At 39.3% G+C, this 17,263-nt stretch overlaps 1 protein-coding gene across 1 annotated transcript in view; it reads right to left on the minus strand.

Moving 5' to 3' along the window:
* The window catches only part of MED14 (mediator complex subunit 14), a 1,872,212-nt gene that overhangs the window by 1,727,000 nt on the left and 127,949 nt on the right, over positions 1-17,263 (minus strand). The window contains exon 2 of the mRNA XM_044071834.1: positions 10,427-10,453. Within this exon, the coding sequence (XP_043927769.1) occupies positions 10,427-10,453 (27 nt within the window). The remainder of the gene's footprint in view (positions 1-10,426; positions 10,454-17,263) is intronic.

The raw sequence follows: 17,263 nt of genomic DNA on the forward strand, positions 1-17,263 counted from the left end.
TTCAATGTATGTTTGAATATCTGGACAGTTTGATTATCCAAACTACCCTACATCCCAATTAGTTTGGATAATTGACTCTCTACTGTAAATGCATCTTTGCAAAATATTTCAATATAAAAAATATGTCTGAATTCGTTACACTTCAAATTATATACGATAACATGCTTCAAATAACTGCTGGCATTGCAATAATCAGAATATTAATCTCATATACTGCTCATGGTCCTGTTCACAAGTGGACAATTGGTGGCTCAAAGAACAAAAGTTTAGTTAAAATTATTCTGGGGAAAGAAGTCGATCTGTTACCAAAATGCTTCCTTTTTGATCATTACGCATTTTTTTTTTTGTATACAAAATACTTTGTTTTCATTAGCTACAATGGTAATCAAAACGGTATTGCATCACTAGAGAGCAGACCAATTACCATATTTTCACAAAAAGTTGGACCAATAACAGATGAAGTAATGCACCTTACTTGGTTCCGTTATTTTGATTGCCTTTTTTCTTCTTTTACGGATAAAACATTTTACAGAAAAATTATATTAATGTGCTAAAAAAAAAAAAAAAAAAAAAAAAAAGAAAGAAAAAAGAAACCAGCACAATTTTTCAGTGAAGTGCTGCTAATTTCACTTCACAAATATTTGCAGTTTTTTATAAACTCAGATGTTTATTAAAAAAGTCCCTTCTTTAATAACTTCCTATACAACAAACTATTCAGTCCCTTACTGATGAAGCATGTGTATCACCAAATTCACAGTGTTTACTTCATAACGTAGGCATCTACTGCATGCTACTGCAGAGAACAAATGGTAAATAAATGTCAAAGTTCTTTACAAGCTTTCAATAAATTTCTTAATTTCTTCTAATTGCTGCTACTCTTGCTGTCTCTTCTTTAAGAAAAAAGAAAGTGATAAATACGGTCAAGATGCATTTCCCAGCACCATTCAGAAATATGGCATACTGTACCCTTTAAAACGTAGACTACTTTACTGGCAGTTAATATTTTATCAAGTTTCTGAATCCAAAACTTTGTTTTTTTTGTTATATTTTCAAGCAAATATATTTTTCACTCTAACATGCAACATATTACTGGTTAGCAGAATGTTCTGCAGACAAAGGCAAAGGGGACTAGCTTCAACCAAACTATTTCCTACAAAGGGTGTAGACCATATGACATACAACTCCCTGCAGCACACTTAAAGCTACATACCCATATGCCACCCAGAATGCTACAAAGATAACAGGAAAACAGTTGTTTTACTAGACCTCAGCATCTGATTGCATGGAGAGATACTGTTACACTGCTAGTCATTAATGCAGTTCCATTTGGTCAAAGTATGACCACCTGATCAAGTCACCACTCCTATAGCCATACAAAGGAAAAATCCCACTCAGCCACCTGGAGAAAGAAATAAAGGTATTCCAAGGGCTTCTCCTCCCGAAAAATGTTGTGAAAGGTACTTGGGAAATGTGTGTCTTGACAAGTGTGGAGTGGTGGTACAAATAACGGGTTAGAAATCGGACTAAGGACTTCAGAAGTACATTATCTCAACCAGATTCGGAGGAGGAGAAGCGGCTCATTTCCAAGCCGTTCTCCTGCCGAAATATGGTGGGAAATGTTCTTGGGAGGCATGTGTCTTGACAACTGTGTACTGCTGGTAGAGAGAATGGGTTACGAATCAGATAAGGCTTTCGGAAATGTGGCAAACCAATGACAAAAAGAGCAAAGAAAAATGTTCCATCTCAGTTTCGTGGGCAATCTGCAGGTTTTAAAAGCTTGCAAGTAAGCATGAAATGACAATGGTGAAAGCTTAAGCCAGTTTTCTTGAAGCCTGATGTTGAATTGATGGCTCTATTATAGTTTTCCAAACGCTATTGCTACAGTTACATATAACAACTTTCAGAAATGGGTACACTGTACATTACATCCTGTGCTGATGGACAGACAATACTGCTAAAAAAGGAGTCCGCTTCTTAGCACCAGATTAAGGTGCCATGAGGTTCGGGCAGTTAATGCTGAAGGTCGCCATTGTTTTACACTTGTAACAAGAAAGTGCACCAACTCGCAACGAAATACAATGTCCAATCCAGTAACAATAAAGGCTCTCCTCCGTATACAGACACAATTCCACCAGGGTATTTCTCCATGCTTGATATTATTTTTAAACATTTTTATACACAAAACATTATATCACCATAACGTAATTAATTTACTGCTTTTTTCCTTGCGTATACCATCAAAATTATTTTACATGTCTTATAAACATTTCAGAATTGCCAGCCAATAAAGCAACAATTGGACATAATTGATTAATTAACTGATTGTATTTAAATGGAGAATTTACTGTTTCAAACTGATTCTGACGAAGTCTCCGTGAAGGAGATGAAAGCGCTTAATCAGTTTGTCTGATTTGTGTGTTTATACAATAAAAAATATAATACATCATCCAACGTTTTTCGGATTATCATCACTCTTGGAGAAGTACCCTGGTGGAATTGTGCCTGTATACGGAGGAGAGCCTTTATTGTTACTGGATTGGACATTGTTTTACACTTCCTAAGCATGCCATGTTCAACTGAAAATCGCTGCCATGAAATGCACTTTAGTGACCCACACTTCCCAAGTACCTCTCAACATTTTTCAGCAGGAGAATGGCTAGGAAATGAGCTGCTTTTCCCACTGCAAATCTGGCTGCGATTTTATTTATTTGTTGACCGGGAGTGTCCGACTTGACGTAGGTCCATTTTCAGCGGAGGCCCGGGGAGAAAAGCTCCACAGTTAAAATAAACAGACAGTATTTACATTGAATTACATAGTGATTAACAATTTACACAGCAATTACTTACAACATATTTACAGATGAAGAACATAGTACATCAGTAGACAACTAGAATCTTTATCTGTGAAGGGCATACCAGACATTAACAAATGTTACAAGAAGTTGTTTGTGCTGTATAATAAGTACTGGCTTATGAGCATCTGAGCTTGCTATAATCAAGGTAGTTAGTGGAGTGGAAAGAAAGGTAGTGGTTGGATGGGGAGGATGATGATATTAGAGTGGGAGTTGCAAGGACATAGCCAGCATGTTTTTAGTTGCACTTTTAGTAAAGTTTTGAAGTGGGTGCATGATGGTATGGAGGTAATTGTGGGTGGGAGTGAGTTCCATAATTTGGCTACGGCGCAAGAGAATAGTGCTTCACCAGCAGAGTTATTGGCTTTAGTGATCTGCAAGTGATTTTTGCTGCTGGATCTTAGTGGTCTGGTGGTGCGATAAGGTTGGAGTAGATTCTGGAGGGATGGGACATTTATGGATGGTTTACTAGTTTGTGGGCGAGTGAGAGTTGATACCACTGAAGGAGGTGAGGGAGTTCAAGCCAGCCCAGTTCAGCAAGTGAGAGAGACAGTGGTGACTACGGTAGGATGCCCCTGTGGCGAATTTGGCGATTTTGTTGTAGCAGGTCTCTAGCTTGTTTAGATCACATTGCCTTAGGTTGGTATATATTGGAGAGGCATAGAGTAGGGTGGAGATAAGGTGGGAATTTGCTGTTGAAATCTTTGCTGCTTTGGTGAGAAGTTGCTTATTTCTGTATAATGCTCTAGGTTTTTGTGGACTTTTTTTTTATAGTCATGGATATGTGAATGTCAAATTTTAGTTTATTGTCTATTTCCACTCCTGGGAATTTGGTGTGTTCAGTTGGGTATATAGTGGTGTTGTCTTTTGCTGTGATGTTAAAGTGAGAGTTGTTTTGAGTATGTTTGGTGGGTTGGAAGACGAGTAGTTTAGTTTTGTTTGGGTTGAGTATTAAATCGGGAATCGGATAACCATGTTTCAACAGAGGAAAAGGCTTCCTGTGTGACTTTTTGCAGTTTTGGTAGGGACTGGGCTGAGCAGATGATGGTCGAGTCATCTGCGTATTGTAGGAGTGTGCCATGTTTGGTGGCAGAGGCTAGATTATTGGTGTAAACAGAGAAGAGTAGTGGTCCAAGGATGGATCCTTGGGGGAACCCCTATGGAGACGGGTAGTTGGGGAGATATGTCTTTCTGCCATACAACGGATTGTTGGCGGTCAGACAGGTAACTCTGAAACCAGTTGGTGACAGATTGTGAGAAGGATAGGTTATTGAGGACAAAGATCAGTTGTTTGTGTGGGACCATGTCAAATGCTTTAGATAGGTCTAGGAAAGTAGCAGAGGAGAGATAGCCATTGTTTCTATGCTGAAGGATAGTGTTAGTAAAGGAGAGTAAGGCAGTGGTGGTGCTATGGTTTGGTCGGAAACCATGCAGAGTACTGGAAAGGAGGTTGTTAGTAAGGAGGTAATCTGAGACCTGAGAGTGTATGCATCTCTCTAGTATTTTGGAGAGTGGAGAGAGAATAGCTATGGGGCGGTAATTGGTTAGTTCTGTGGAGGGTCCGCCTTTGTGGAGGGGAATTATATGTGATACTTTCCACAGTGTGGGAACGTAACTTTCTGACAGAGATCGGTTAATTAAGATGGATACTGGGTAGGCCAGAGCATCAGCTGCGATTTGTAGGTATTCATTTGGGAGGCTGTCTGCTGCTAATTTGGTGGGTTTAAGTTTAGTTAAGAGTTTTTTATGTTGGAGGTAGGTACAGGAGAAAAAGAGAAGGCAGTGGGGAGATTACTAGTTGAAGGTGTGGGTTGGAGGGGAGTGGGATTGTGTTGTTTAGCTAGTGATAGTATGGTTTGGGTGAAGTGTGTGTTGAATGAGGTAGCAATATTTTCTGAGGAGTGAGGGATGTTAGGAGGAGGGGTACTGACTTTACCTGGGTGGAGGATGGAGTTTATGGAGGACCAGAATTGTTTGGGGCTGTGTTGTGAGGAGTCTAGGGCAGACTGGTAGTATTGGGTTTGTCCTGTTGTATTAGCTTTTTGACTCTATTGCGTAGTTCTAGGAATTTCTGTCTAGCTGAGGGGGTTTTGGTTTTGCGCCAGTGCTCCCAGGCTTTATCCCTGGTTTTCATTTCTGACTTAGTGGTTTTCTGTAGCCATGGGGAGGGTTGTGCTTTGGTTCTGGAGAATCTTATGGGGGCATGGTAATTAAGGATGTTCAGGAAGGTAGTGTTAAAAAATTCAACTGCATCATCTAGACTGAGGTACTTTAGAGGATGCCAGTTACATTCTTTGAGGGATGAGATGAATGTGAGTGGGTTAAAGTTTAGTTTTTTTTACGTATTTGATGGTAGACGACAGGTGTAGCTTGGTATAGGTATTTTTTGAGTAGGAATGTTGTGGAGTGATCACTGAGGCTATCTGATAAGCAGCCTGTTATATATGACTGGGGGCTCTTACTGACTACTATCTAATCCAGGGTAGTGTGCTTGGTGGAGTTTTTATTTATCTTGGTTGGTGACTGGACTAGTTGAGTGAAGCCATGAAGGTGTACATGATGGGTTGGATTGTTGCCAGAACAGGATTGCCAGTCAATATTGAAATCACCTAAGATGATAGTTTCTTGGGGGAGATGGTGGGTAGACCAGCTGAGGAGGTTTTCTAGGGGAGGGATGTTTTGGCCAGGTGGGAAGTAGCATCCAATTATGTTGATGGTTTTGTTTTGGTTAATTTTGAGGTTGGTATATATTATTTCTTCATTGCCTATTTGTGGAGCTGATGATTTTAAGATCTGGATGTTTAGATGCTGTTTAAATATTATAGCTACACTACCTCCTTTTTTGTTTAGCCGGTCTACTCTTACTATGCCGTAACCTGTAGGGAGTATTTGCTCACTGGTAATGTGAGGTTTTAGCCAGGTTTCTGTCAGGATGACTATATCTGGGGAGTACAAGTCTATGGTGGCATGGAGTTCATGGACTTTGTTGGATATACTTCTAATATTTAGGCATAGTAGAAGGAAGTCACTTGGCTTTCTATTGGCTGTAATATGGGAGAAGTTGTGGTTTCTAGTCTGATTATGAAGATTGGGGTTGGAGATGGTAGGGCCAGGGTTGGGTGGATGTCTCCACTTAGGGCTAGTTTTGATAAGCATGAGATTATTAGTTTTCTCAGTTTTTGAATATGTTTGTTTAGAAGGGAAACTTTATGATTGTGCTCTGTGGGTAATAGGTATGGTGGGAGGGTTACTATGTTAAGTTGTAGGGATGCTTTATGTTTGAGTAATATAGTTGGTAGAATATGTGGGGGTGCATAGGGATGGTTCTTGAGCTGGTGGGAGGGGAGCTGAGTGTGGGTGAGACATGAGTGGTGGTGTGAGTAGTAGTACAGTGGTAGTGGTTGAGTGGGGAATGATGGAGCTTTGGTAGGATGTAAGATATGCAAGGAGAGTGCATGCAGTGAGCATAGGAAAGGTATGCTTATACATGTTAGTTGAGGAGGTGTGATAGTAGTGGGAAGATGGAGGAGGTAGTGTTGGGTTAGTGCTGTGGTTGGCTATTAGAAAGATGGGAGGGTTTGAGTGCAATAAAGGTGGGACCACGGGGTGGGAGGAATAGGGGCAGGGTGGGGAGCGGCGGTAGAGACCCTGTTAGTTGCTCGTATGAGGGGCTGGAAACAATCACAAAGCAAAGACAAGTATGTGTTAAGAAACAATCACAATTGACCAAGGACTGCTCTGAAACTGTAAGTCATTTCTTAACTTCTCAGGTGGAAAAACAGGATAACCTTGTATCAGTAGGCTACTGTGGTCATAGTTTAAATTTACAAACACACAGTGTTGATCAGTTATGGATACTATTTGCTAACAGAAGGGAATAAGAAAAGTGGAAGGTGTGTGTGTGTGGGGGGGGGGGGGGGCTGCTTACAACCAAAGCAGAGTGCTCTCCAGGGGAAAATGAATATTGGCTCAAACAGGTAGACACATACTCAAAGTTAACTGTAGCTGTTTGCAGACAGTTCAGACCCGGACTGCGCTTTTCTTACAAGAATGTTAAAGGTGGTACCACAGTTGAATACTTAAAAGTGGTGTTAGGTCTAGAAAAGAAGAGTAGAGAGAGGAATAAGTGCTTTTGAGATGGCAAATGTATATTATAAAGATTATAAAAAACACACTGAGCAAATAGCTACCGCATGCAGGACAATGCCATGCACCAACTACTTAGTATATGCAGATACTGAGCCAATTGGAAGAACAACAGTTATTCAGTCACAGATAAAAATATAGCGAGCAGCAATCTGTCGATTGCTTGCGATAATACGCAAGTACCAAAATAAATTCACACAATCCAGGCAAGTACAAAATCTTGTAATAAAACCAGCAAATAGGAGTTCATAGGTTCATAGATAGGTACTAGGCCATCTGCCCAAGGGCATTTATAAGCCTAGCCAGAGTGTCAGCGCCCCATTGATTAATTAACTGGGCCTCTGTCAAGCAGAGCCAATGAAGTGATCCCAGGGGTGTACTTTCTGTTACCCATCCACTCGTCAAGGCTTCTCTTGAAGAGCATTAGTGAGGGGATCTGCCTAATGTAGTTAGGAATTTTGTTCCAAAGCATGGAGAGTCTCTGACAGGAATCTATCCCTCCAGCATGTTCTACTTATTGTTGGGGCGAGGTTTAGCTCACTAGAGTGCGTGGCTCGCAGTGACTTGGATTTCTTTAGGTGGGGCATGTCCATCAATTCTGAGTTGGACATGGCTTTGTAAGTCAGTCAGAGATCACCCCTGAGTAAGCGATATGCCACTGAGTACAGCCGGAGTTTTTTCAGTCGGGCTGCATAGGACATATGTTTGAGGCCAGTGATCCTCGATGAGGTGCTTTTGTAGCCTTTCAAGCCATTGGAAGTGTCTTGTGAGGTACATTCCAAATGGGGCATTGTACTATATGATGGGTCTGAGGAGTGACTAGTAGAGGGGCACTATAACCTCTATTTCTAGATGCGAACCCCTTAGTAATTAGATGAGCCACATAGAAGGATTTCCTAACTACTTTGGCAATATGATTGTCAAAGGAGAGATTACTATCTACCTGGGTCCCCAGATCTCTTATTACCTCGTCTGTATTAAGGGGACTGCCGCCTATGTGGTAATTCGTGGGCGTTTTGTTTTTCCCAAATGGGATGACTATGCATTTTTTGGCATTTAACTTGAGGCCATGACTTTGACACCAGGTGTCTGTCTCAGTAAGGAACTTTTTGGAGGATGTCAGTGTCAGCCAGAGAGTCAATTATGGCTCCCAGTTTGCAGCCATCAGCGAACTTGGTTAGCCATAGTCCTCCTGTGTTTGCCTGTACTTCTGAGAAATATATGCCGAACAGTAGGGATCCCAGAACTGAGCCTTGCGGGACACCACTTGTGACTGGTTTAGAGTCAGACCTGGAGCCCGCTATTCTTACCGTGTGAGTTCTGTCTGTAAGCCAGTTGGCAACCCATCTTGTGACATAGGGGTTTATGTTCAGGCTGGTGAGATTTTCTATAACTCCCGAGTGAGGAATGGTGTCAAAAGCCTTGGCAAGGTCAAGGTAGGCTGTGTGAACCACCTTCCCCTCATCTATGGCCTTGGTGACCATCTCGAAGAAGTCAACCAGGTTTAATAGGCATGATCTGCCCTTAAAGCTGAACTGGGTCGGGTCAAATGTTTGGAGGTTCCCAATGTCTTTGTTAATGAGTTCCATGATGATGATGATGCGCTCCATAGCCTTGCAGACCAGGCTAGTCAGGCTTATGGGGCAACAGTTACCAGGGTCAGTTGTGGTCCCTCCTTTGTGGAGCGGAATAACCATTGCTGTGTTCCATTCTGTGGGCACATGGCCTGTGGAGAGGCTGAGGTTGAACAGTGTGTTTAGGTGGGGGGTTACTTTGTTCTGTAGTTCGTGCAAGACGCAGTTTGGGATACCATCTGGCCCCATTGACGCTGTGCTCTTGGCTTTTGAAAGGGCTATTTTCACCTGTGTGTCTGTGATTTCTGGGACACTACACTTTTCCGGTATTGTTGTGGGCCCTTTTGGGGGTGAGAGGGGGTGAAGTTTGCACTGAATCTATCTACCAGGATGTTGGCAATATCAGTAGGTTTAGTATATTTTGTGCTATTTTGCACTAGCTCAGAGCATATCTGCGAGTTGCCACTTAGATTCTTGACATAGCTAAAGAAGGCTTTGTGGTTATCTTTCGAATCCTTGGCTATTTTTCTTTCGAAGTTAGCCTTGGATGATTTTATGAGAGACCTTATTTCTTACTGATACTGATCAGGGACGTCTTTCCTTTTTGGGATTTGCTTTTTTTCTGAACTAGTTTCCTCCTTTTGTTGTATAACCAGTTTATGGCAGGGGTCCACCAGACTGGTTTCCTTCTCTTAGGGGAGTGAGTCTTGGTTTTGCTAGGGATGACACGATCCATGCATCCTTGTAGGTGCTCATAGAGTGCAATTGTAAAGGATTCTGCATCTTGGGCAGTGTTATCCTTTAGCGTGGGGGCTGTGAAACTTGCCTCCTCTGCCTTAAGTAAGGTGAAGTTTGCTTTAGAAAAGTTTTTCACTGTGGTTTCCTTGGTTGGGGGGTACTGGTGGGGTGTGGACATCAAGGGTGATTAGTTTATGGTCTGATCTAATCAGTGACGGGTTGACCTCCGGTACGGAGCACCTGTCGCCCATGTTGGTGATGACCAGGTCCAATATGTTGTGGCCTCTGGTAGGGGAGTTTACCAGCTGATCCAGGGCATTTGAGTTGATAAATTTCAGGAAGCGCTGAGCCTGGGAGTTTGTACTCAAGTAGTTTTCCCAGTTAATGGTAGAGTAATCGAAATCTCCCAAGATCAGGGGGTTCGGTAGGACCTTCATGTTTTTCAGCATCTCCAGAAAGGTGGAGTGGTGGTCCTGGGTCATGGAGGGTGATCTGTAGCAGGCCACAATTTGCATTGCAGATTTGCCCGATGTTAGTTGCACATGGATGATCTCAGAGGTATCGTGCTGCGCCACTAACCTGGAGGTGTGAGTATCCTTGATGAATATGGATACACCCCCTCCTTTTGTGTTTCGGTCAGTGTTCTGTGGCCAAAATGTGCGGTACGAGTTGTAGCCCAGTAGTGCTGGAGTGCTCTCTGGAGCCTTGAACCAGGTTTCAGTTACTGCACAGATATAGACGTTCTCCATACTTAGGAGTGCTTCAAGCACATGCATTTTGAGATTTAAACTCCTGGCGTTGAGTAGCATAACCCTCAATTTTTTACTTTTTATCTAGTCAAAAGAGGGACATTCATTCGGCTACAGGAAGTGGCACATATTTTCTAGGTACTAAAAATGAAGAAGTCATATACTATTGAAATGAGAAAACATTCTTTTACTTGCAGAAAGAGATGAGTCACTTGGCTAATGAAAGGGAAGAAAGTTAGCCACTTATCAAAAATGTTTTGCTTCCTTGTGTTTATCAGCACTTAGTCACTGTGGTTATGGTAGAGTATAGAAAAAGTAACAATTGTGAATTTAACAGTATTACGTAAAAAAATAATTCATGACTTACCTCTCCATGTCAGTCTTCCTTGGGAGCCTGTAACAAAGAAAACATCAGTTAGTATTAAGGAACATTGCTATCTCACTGTCTTCGACATGCTTAATTTAGAAAAAGGACACTTCTTAATGCTTTACTTTTGTAAAGTCTGAATCATTTTATAAGTCCCAAATGCACAGCACAAATGTTATTTATTAATTTAAGCTTTGTTCACTAGGTTGTTCATCTCTAAGAAGCCTACTTACAGTAGAAATGCAGAGGAGGAATGCATCACAAAAAATGTAAAGCAAATAATACATTTTTTAAACACCTTTATTGAATTTTCACTTGTGACATAGGTACATTTATATACAAATAATCAAACTGTATTAACAAGTTAAAACTAACATTACATTTCACATATATTACTACATATTATATAACCTAAGCAACATTGCATAAATTCAATTCCTGACCCTTTTTTAAACAAGAAACATCTTTACTAAACCATTACTTACAATATAAGCAAACATACAGTTAAATAAATTAAAACAAACCATACCGACACAATCCTCGTTGCAAGCATTTTACATCACAAACCATACTGACGTACTTCCAATTTCAATTACACGTCACTTTTAATCTACACAATCGTTTTCAGTCAAACATTACATAGTTCATTTAAGTTCTCCCTTCTTTTAAACCTCATTCCTCCCGTTGTGTTGTTTCTACAGTTCCCATTTTTTCCTATGTAGTTTACTCCTACCTTTTTCTAAGGATCTCCATTCCAGTTGTTTTATCTCTGTTACTGCATTCACTACTACTAATCGAGTTGGTTTACAATTTCCATTTTCACAGCCACCATTACCTACAGACAAGGCCTTACCATGTCTAGGCAATTCCAATTCTGTATCATAGCCAAGAAAAATCATCTCCTTCGTTACACCAATCTACCCACCCAGCATTTCTGACAGTGCATCCTGCAGGGAATCCTTACAGTCTGACAACTCAATGTACCCTCAGAAAATATGTTCCCAATTACCTCTTTCCTCCCAGTCACACCTCCAACATTTGCTATCTACCCGAGGAAAAATTCTCTGTTGTCTACTTTAGGTATATGGGTATAAAAATATCTATGTAAACAATTCCAAGCAAAAATCCTAAATTGTCTAGATTTTGTTGCATATTTGGGAGACATACATGTATCCTCCCATGGTTTCTTTATGAATTGCTTATCCAGTCTCTCTTTCCAATCATTTCTAACCTCCTCTGATTGATTCTTATAGTTATCATGCTCTACTAATTATTCCTTTTTTAATGGCAGCTTCTATTCTAGATTCTACTAAAAACACTACCAGTGCTGGTCCTTCAGTTTGGACCACCCTATAGTAAAGAATAACTAAATACTAAAAATTAATAAGAAACATGTATTACACAGACAGTAAATCAAAAATAAATACAACAGTGTAAAATGAAAACTGTTTTAATAACACCATAAATATCAACTGCACATAAGTAATCAAAATATCAGTTATGTAGCAGGATACTGCAGTATGCACTTAGTATAATGCAGCTTAAAATACTCACGGTCAGGAAAAAGTAAAAACAATGTAGATTAAAAAGCATTCAGTACTGTAAAAAACACATACATACTGACATTAACTGTTATCCGCACTATGAAAGATGGCAAAAATATTACATAAAGACAAGAGACAGAACAAAAATAAGAACAGAAAAAGTGAAATTAGTTCTGCTACAGAAAGATAAAGAATGAAATAAAAATAGGGTACTGAAAGCAGTGACATAAGAATGGCGGGGCAGAGGGTGCAAGCTGTTACAGGAGAATCAGAGTTGCCAATGTGGTGTAAGTAGTATACCAGCATTCATTTAAGAAGCCCGCAATGTCACAATACCACCAGCAGCTTCTTAAATGTATTTAAGTTGCTTAGTGTGTTAGTAACTGTAGCAAGGAACTAGTATCAATGCTTTGCTATAGTTCAACAGTAAATGAATCAGCTACTCCGCATAATTAAGTTCAGCGAGCTTTTCCCCCCGGATGACCTAGCTATGGCTCTGTGTTGAAAGTGTGTGTGTGTGTGTGTGTGTGTGTGTGTGTGTGTGTGTGTGTGTGTGTGTGTGTGTGTGTGTGTGTGTGTGTGTGTGTGTGCGCGCGCACTGGTGGGGAATAAGCGGGTAGACAAACATAGCAAGGACAACCTGATGATGCTTCTTGAAATGCAGGATTATAAGCAAGTGTAATATTAAATGAGAAAAGGCAAAGTATACAATATAAGCAGACAAGCAATGAACTAAAAATAAATAAGATTAGGAAAAATAAAGAAGAGAAGAGCTGAAGCAGGAAAGAGGAAATTGGGAAGGTGAAGTTAGTGTGAAACTTCTGAAGAAAGTGGAGTCTCGTATAAAAAGGTTTTCAGAAAGTGGGCATACAACGAAAAATAAAGACCAATAATGCAAGAGAAAGAGAAAACCCGGATGTGGAGGTGAACAGAAAGGTCTTCAGAGAGATGGTGATAGATCCATGGAATCTATTACCAGAATGGCTGCTGAAAAACAAAATTCCCAGTGGCATTCAAGACGACATAGGGCAGGGTACAAAAAGAGTAAGACAGAAAATAAGGCCTGAAGGGAGTTAGAATGTTAAATGTACTAAAATGGCAAACTAGACAGGCTTCTAGTTTCGTTTTCTTATCAAGCAAATACAATGCAGCACTTGACACATGGGGGAAGATGCATATTATGTTACAAATAGATTACATCAGTTAAGTCAGTGGCCGAGTCTAACCAAGATAGAAAACATAATCCTCAAACCTTCTCAAAAAAGGCTCAACCACTGAAATATTGGGATCCCTTTTTAAAATCCACTTTTCAGAAAGTGGATTCTCATACAGTCAAGACCATAAGGTGAGCTCATGATACAGTGTGAATCTGGAAATTTACCCTCTTCCCCATTCCAGTGCTATCTTTGAGTTGGTATAGATAATTTGCAGGGGAATGCAGGGGGACTTGCCCACCTGCAAAAAAAAAAAAAAAAAAATGTTTTCTGTTTGTTTTTCGACTTTACAGAATGTCAGTCATATGGTCTCAACTAGCTGAAGTTCAACTTTCCATATTACCGTGTTACAATAGGAATCCGTAACATCATATAACCTCTTCAATATTTCTGTGACTAACTCACCATCAGAAACAGCAAAATACTAAAAATTACACCTCTCCAACCCAGGATTAAATACTGCAGGCCTCTAACATTATAACAAAGTATATATGTATTCAATAACAGCAATCTTTGAAGTTAAAAAAAAAAAATAAAAAATCACTTGTTCACAGACTCATCACATACCCTCCTATACACAACCATTTCAAACACTCATTCAAATATTTTTCATACATTGTCACCCAGCACACTTACAAATGTAATTGCGTCAGACATACACACCACCTCTTATCTTTTTATACACCAAAGCAAATGTGAAGAAGATGCATCAATATCTGTATGTATGAACTGCAGGAATGGCCATTACCACGCAACACTCCATATTTACAGACTTATACCAATGCCTATAGTTTGGAAAGCAAAATAGTGGAGGAAAAGAAACTATGCCAGCCCTATAGCAACACAATACATAAAGCAAATGAAAACAATTACTGTGCTTATTTCTGTAGACCCGCGGTGGTGGTGCTGCGGTAGCGTTGTCGCCTCACAGTAAGACGCTGCCCGGTTTGATTCTCAGCTAGAGCGTCTTCTGCGTGTAGACATGCATGAATGGGCGTACCTTTATTGAAGGTTGTGCGTCAGGCTTGGCAAGCCGGTACGTAAAAATCAACTGCCAATCATTAGCGGACCTGAGTTCCGCTGTGGCGACCCCTAACCGGGAAAAGCCGAAAGACACAAACTGTGCTTATTTCTGTGTACATCAGAAACCTATCTCTGCAAAGAGCTGCTAAAAATGCAGAATGGGCACAGTGATGTACATCACTTCAGGGGGAAGGAATACTTCCCTCTTATTTCACATGAAGTTAATTACCTACAACACACCTTTTCACTAACATTGATGGATTTTGACAAAAATAAATCACCAAGGAAAAGTTAATGCACTGAAAAGACATCCATGAACTACTTCCCAAACATGTACAAATCCACAAACCGTACAACACTACAAAAATCAAAATACACAATAATAAAGTGCAGTGTACCAGCACTAATCACAAGGGGGGATGTTTGGGATGTGAATTATCTACTCACTTGTTTTTACATTAGTCTATTCCAGGGATCAGCAACCTTTTTGCAGCAAAGAGCAATTTTATCCTAAAATGTGCGACCCAGGATTTACAAAGTGCCACAATTGGCACAGAAGGGGGTTTGAGACGTAATTTAATGCAATATGGGGTATATATGTATTTAACACAAAAACAACATTTTATGTAATGCTCTTAAAACTTTCAAGCCAGAACAAGTTTTGTTGTTGTACAAATCTTCTGAAGGACAAGAGGTCTCAAGCTCAAATGTCTGCCACCATTTTCTGACTTCAGTCCTTAATGATTTGCCAGGGATTTGGAAGAAAAACACAATTTTATGAGAAAAAGACCCAAAAATACGAGGCAAAAATATAGACATTCTATGAAAACCTGGAGAGTTGACAGCTACGCTCTCAACTACACCGTTTTCTATTCCATCCTTCCTAAAATAAATGTCAGTCTGAAGATATTTTATATTTATTCATTCATACATACACAGATTATAGCCACTGCAGAACCATTTTGTTTCTAAACATCTGAAGACGCAATGTTTAAACACAGTCTCAACACCAGAAAGACATAGTCAAGGATGTCGTGTTTGCTACCTCAAGTCACAGCAAATCAAGTTCTGAAATGCATTCTGTGAAAACAGGTTTTATCATTATTCAAGCCAAGCATGCAGGCCAGCTTAAACAAGCATGTCATTGCTCAGACAGTATCAAATGTCCATGTCGGCAACTGTCTGCAACAATGAGAACACAATATTGAGCTCAGAAAGTAGGCTGCACCACACCATCACGGTATCGCAAAAGCAGTAGGAAGCCCAAAATCTCTCCAAGAATATGAAACCTCTGACTATTGTTTTATTTAAAAAACTGAATAGAGTCCACCACTGCCAACAAGAAAACAGACTGCAAACCTGCTACTTTTAACATTTTCGTTCTTTAATCACAAGAACTTCATCAGAAATGCACCCATACCAAAGAACTTGTTTTTTATATAATAAAACAGATCACGTCATGAATTAACCAATGAATTTACATCATTATATAAAAAACTACTTTTATATTATATATATGTTTTTATATGTATAAAAAAAGACCTCTGTGTAATTCTATTTGATAAACAAACAAACAAACTTTTGATTGTACAAAAGATAATGTCTACTCAAGAACAAAATTTAAAATTGAAAAGTATGTTTGACCATAAGTTAAACTGAATACTACTTAAAATCTTTGTAAAGCTAAAAAACATTTGATGTTGATAACATCATTCAAGCCAGGTGGCTCATCTGCTTTTAACCTGATTTGCCAAATAGATTCCTTACATTCTAATAATGTTTTGAAGTCACCACTAAACAAACTATCGTCAACCTTCTCTAATACTGAAAACATAAACTTTTTGAATGAAACACAGTTTAATGAATGTTTTGCCAATGCATTTGTTAAATCTTTTTTCTTTATGGCTAAATTGTGTTCATAAATACGTTTGTTCAAATTTCTTATAGTTTTACCTATATAGAAATGATCACATGAACCACACTGTGCTATATAAACTATGTTACTAGTTTTACAAGTAAAATGTCCCTTTACCTTGAAGTCTTTATTTAGATGTTTTAAAAAAACACTAGAAGTACCACTAACAAACCTGCATTGCTTACAGCCTGTGCAGGGATGTGTACCTACCTTACTTGTAATATATGTTTGTGAATTTTCTCCCCTTTCTAAAATCATTTTTATATTAGTCACTTTTTTATAAGTGAAAACTGGACGTGTACCTATAATTTTAGCTAGCTCATGGTTACCTAGCACAATTTTCCAATTATTGGTCACTATCCGTTTAATGATGTCCATCTCGTTACTAATAGGTAAAGGAAAGGACAACACAAACTTATTTGCAGATGTTCCTTTGTTTTCAACATTATCTAGTGTCAATGTACTGGTAAGAATAGGTAACGCTTTGTTTTTCCTTAAAATGTTGACCTCTTTTATAATGTGATCTAACCAACTTGTTTCATAGCCTCTCTCAATAAAGAAACGTTTTAGATCTTTAGTTTCACTAACAAAACAGTCATTTTCACTGGTGAGTCTGCTAAGCCTAATAAATTGGCCTTTAACCACATCAGACTTCAATGTGTCCCGTTGGGTCTAAGAACTTTTAAGTACCCTAACTGTGTCACTAAAGGTGACGCTTTGTTTTTAAAGCTTGTTGACGTATTTAACAATGCAGGCTTACAATACATGGGCCTATTAGTTGAGTTTTATCGCAGTGAAATTGTTCGGATCAAGATTGAACTTGAAAATTTGGACAAACTAATTAGATCTTTTGATGCCTTCAAGAATTTAGCTTCATTATATTTGAGCATTGAAGCTAAAGTTAAGAGACATAGGCTGTCAGTAATCTCGAGAAAACAAGGCAAACTACGGAGAGATCTGGCAGCCTATGCAGCACGAAAAGCCTATACTTTAAAGGCATCACGTTTAAAAAGAAATGACCCTGCTTTTGGTTTGAGTAGTATAGAAACTAACTCAGGGAACAATAACAAATCTAACATTCAGAGGTCAAATATTGTGGTTCCCAAAACAAACATTCAAGGTGCTTCTGTTAATGATAATG

This window comes from Protopterus annectens, chromosome 5.part0 (assembly GCF_019279795.1).
Source record: "Protopterus annectens isolate FY-2018-M chromosome 5.part0, PAN1.0, whole genome shotgun sequence".
Classification (NCBI taxonomy): domain Eukaryota; kingdom Metazoa; phylum Chordata; order Ceratodontiformes; family Protopteridae; genus Protopterus; species Protopterus annectens.